This window comes from Phacochoerus africanus, chromosome 11 (genome assembly GCF_016906955.1).
Source record: "Phacochoerus africanus isolate WHEZ1 chromosome 11, ROS_Pafr_v1, whole genome shotgun sequence".
NCBI classification, from domain to species: Eukaryota; Metazoa; Chordata; class Mammalia; order Artiodactyla; family Suidae; genus Phacochoerus; species Phacochoerus africanus.
Genome location: NC_062554.1, coordinates 2,710,179 through 2,714,455, shown reverse-complemented (window position 1 = coordinate 2,714,455; position 4,277 = coordinate 2,710,179). Strand labels below are relative to the sequence as shown.

The 4,277-nt window shown below is 39.6% G+C and overlaps 1 protein-coding gene across 1 annotated transcript; it reads right to left on the bottom strand.

The window, feature by feature from the left end:
* Positions 1-1,233: 1,233 nt before the first annotated feature.
* Positions 1,234-2,157, bottom strand: LOC125111670 (olfactory receptor 2D3-like). Its single transcript, XM_047753693.1, has one exon. The coding sequence runs from the start codon at positions 2,155-2,157 to the stop codon at positions 1,234-1,236; it is 924 nt and encodes a 307-aa protein (XP_047609649.1).
* Positions 2,158-4,277: the final 2,120 nt, after the last annotated feature.

Here is a 4,277-nt window from a genome sequence, read left to right as displayed (position 1 = left end):
CACATCCTGAGGCGTGTCAGACTTCATTTGCAATTATTTGCAGTAAACGTCTAGATCTATTTCTCCAGCCCATATATCGCCTTTAAACTCCAGCTTTATTCGTTCATTCCAAAATGCTATTTCTTGAGCAACGACAGTGGCTGGGTACTTTACTACAAATGGTGATATAAAGAACAACAAAGCGGTCACAGTAGTTATTGCCATGCATTTATGCTCTGATGGATGAATGACATTAAGCAAATAATTATATAACTCGCGTAAGCAAAAGCCATTCCATTGCCTAAAAAGCAGTGTACGATTTTTAGTGTGCTTAAGAATCACCTGGGGCTTGTTGTAAATGGAGATTTCTGAGATCAACTTCCCTACCCCTCCTGTATGGAGAAATATTTTCAAAAACCAACCCAGGAATCATTTCATGTCATGATATGCAAAACTGTGATTTACCTTATAAATGCCTTATCAAGGCATAAGACTCCAGCCCTCCTTTTCTTAGTTTCATCTTAATTTTCCATTATTGTCACATAAACTACCAATATTTGGCATTTTCAGAACTGTATTCTGGGCAAATTCTTTAGTATATAAAAAAAAGGCATTTGTCAATCTAGACTCTGTCTTACTTTCAGCTTTGTATCTCACTATTTTCTTAATGCACACATACTCTTAGAAAAATTCTACCATCCATTCCTTAAATATGCTCTCTTTTAAATTTCAGATATTATTAAACTTAGAATTTAGGTCCAAGTTAGAAATATAATACCTTGAAGACTTTACTTTTTATGTTTATATCCTCAGCTTCCAGAAATGCACCTGGAATACATGTGTTCAAAGTATATTTGATGAATGCATGCAAGTAGGAAGAAAATGTATTTGCCAGAAATCTATTCTTGTCATAGTTTTATTTGCTTATTTGGTTCTTTGTCTTTTGACCTGTTGTTGTAGGTCAACTTGTTTTAATTTCCTTATTAGCTTGTATGGGCTTGGCAAGGAGTGACGTTTACCCATTGACTTCATTTCCTTCCTCCCTTCCTTCCTTTATTTCTCTCCCTTACTTTCCTGTGTCTATCAAGATGCCTTGCTTTGAATAAGCAGTTTGCTGAACTTATCTGACAAGACACATGGGAAAATAAGAGAAGGAAAAAAGTGGAAGAATGGGATGAAAATGGGAAACTTTTATAATAATATAAGTTTTTCTCCACATTCCTAAAATTGTCCTCATAATCAGATTCGAAAAGACTATTTTGCAGTCACTCTCCTGAGAGCCCCTTTGACCTCCTTGTTCCTGAGGCTATAAATGATGGGGTTCAGCATGGGTGTCACTGCTGAGTAGAACACAGAGATCACTTTATCTCTTTCATTCATTGTTTTGGCGTTTGGCCGCATGTAGGCGAATATTGCTGAGCCGTAGAAGAGGACAACGACAATGAGATGGGAGCCACAGGTAGAGAAAGCTTTGAGCCTCCCCGCCCCAGACTGCATCTGGATCACGGCGGAGACGATGTTCCCGTAGGAGACGAGGATGAGGGCGACAGGCGCCAGGAGGATGGCCACGCCCATTGCGAAGATGGCCGTCTCCGTCTCGTGGGTGTCTGCTGAAGCCAGCTTCAGGAGGGCAGGGGGCTCGCAAAAGTAGTGATTGATCACGTTCCGTCCTTGATAGGGAAGTTGGAAAGTAAAGGTGGTGTCCACCAGAGACACCAGGGCGCCGCCGGCCCAGGACCCCACGGCCAGCCGGAGACACGCTTGTTGGGTCATGACGGTGGCGTAGCGCAGGGGCTTGCAGACGGCCACATAGCGGTCATAGGACATCACCGCCAGCAGGACACACTCGGAACACCCAACCAGTAGTAAAACAACTATCTGTGTTGCGCATCCCGCAAAGGAAATGGTTTTCTCCTTTACCAGGAAGTGGACTAGCACCTGGGGGACTGTGGTGGTAGAAAAAGAGACATCGGCAAAGGACAAGTTGCTAAGGAAAAAGTACATGGGTGTGTGGAGCTTGGAGTCTGTGTGAATGAGCACGATGATAAGCAGATTTCCCAGCACAGTCAGAAGGTAGAGGATCAGAAAAAGGACGAAGAGCAGGACCTGTGTCTGGGGATCCTGTGAAAGTCCCAGGAAGACAAATTCAGTCACGTGGGTTTGGTTTTCTTCTCCCATGAATAGGTAGTACTGTTTATAGGTCAGCCCAGGGGAAAAAAACACAGTGGTCAGTGATTTTAAAAATCTGAGCAACTTATGTATTTATCAATCAATATCCAAAAGCGGGCCATTGTTCTCCAACTCTTAACTGCTTCCTATGTTAAAAGGCAGGAGTCTCTTTTTGCTTGGTCGTTCTGACAGTTGAAAGGCACTTCTGATTCTCTCTCCCCTTGACTTTTTCAGAGGACCGGAGGGCCAGAAATCATCGTGTGCAGGCTGTATGACTGACCTTTGGCTGGACTCTGCATAGTTCTGAAAAGGCCACAGTGCTGCTCAGAGTGCATCCTTCCTTTTACGTAAGTTTGGGAAACAAACATGCTGAAGTTGCTTTAACCAGGTAGATTTTTATACTGCAAACTGATATCACTGTGAACGTTCATTTTCATCTTTACATTCACAAAATAATGCTAAGCAAGTGCTCTGAGCAAGGAATGGGGAATTGAAGAAAGCCATCGTAGTCTATGATCCTGGCCCTTAAACAAATTCTTCCGTCATCTGTTTTCAGTGTGAAGAGGATGTTGAGGCGCATCCGTACAAATAGCTGCCTCACTGGTCATTGTACTCAGTGGTGTCCTCTAAATATGCCCCGCTTTGTCCTCCACACTCTTTCTCTCTCTTTGCACAAGGTCCTTTGGCAAGAATACTAATTATCATGTGCTGGGCGCTCTCCTGGTGCTGGTCATTATTGTTTCTTTACACTTCATTTTAAATCCTAAGCCCATATGAGTTAGTTATTATTACCCGAGGGTAATGAGGGTAAGACGCAGAGAAATGTTCGAACTAGTTCCTCTGAGGCTTTCTCACTCTATGTCCTGTAATTCTTTTTCTTTCTTACGAAAAACTGGCTGTAGAGAAGATTAAACCTTAGCCCAGTTCCTTCACTCCTTGAATAAAGACCCACAAACTTTCTCCATTTTAATGCTTTTCAAACTAATCTATTATGGCAGAGCTATCTGTAGACACACGGATAACAATTATGGATGTCTGAGGATATTTTAAAGCATGTTTGATGGTCTCATCCAAGGGACAATAGAAGGAATGAAAGGAAAAAATATTGAGAGAAGTTGTGGAGATTGGTTGCAGACATTTGATTGTGTATCTTTAAAAAACTCAAAAGGAGCCAATCAAGCATAGGGCAATGAGTAATTGAACAGTATTGTATTATATACCAAAGATAAGCAGTAGAAATTTTAGTAAAGGAAAATTCCTTTGTATTAGCTAATTTTAACAAAGTATACACTTAAAAAATTTCAAGACCTGTTTGAAGAAAGCTATGAAACACAATGTATGAGTAAATGAATATAAATACTAATTTTGTGAATAGAACAATGTAGTTTTATTAAGATGTTCATTTCATCTGAGCTAATCCATAAATTCACTGAAATTCCAACCAAGTTCACAGAAGATATTTGTACAAAATTTAATAAGCTTATTCTACATTTTATCTAGATGCTTAAATTTATGATAGAAAATGAGGTGTGGGGGAAAAAATGAGGGAGTAGACAAAACATATCCTCCCAGATATAAGTTATGAGATAAAACTGTCACTGTATGCAGATGACATGATACTATACATAGAAAACCCAAAGGACTCAACCCAAAACCTACTTGAACTGATTCATAAATTCAGCAAAGTAGCAGGATATAAGATTAACATTCAGAAATCAGTCGCATTTCTGTATACCAACAATGAAATATTAGAAAAGGAATACAAAAATACGTTACCTTTTAAAATTGCACCTCAAAAAATCAAATACTTTGGAATACACCTGACCAAGGAGGTATAGGACTTATATGCTGAGAACTATAAAACTTTAATCAAAGAAATCAAAGAAGATGTAAAGAAATGGAAAGATATTCCATGTTCATGGATTGGAAAAATCAATATTGTAAAAATGGCCATACTACCCAAAGCAATGTACAGATTCAATGCAGTCCGTATCAAATTACCCATGACATTTTTCACAGAACTAGAACAAACAATCCAAAAATTTATATGGAAGCACAAAAGACCCAGAATTGCCAAAGCAATCCTGAGAAACAAAAAACCAAGCAGGGGGCATAAATCTCCCAGAATT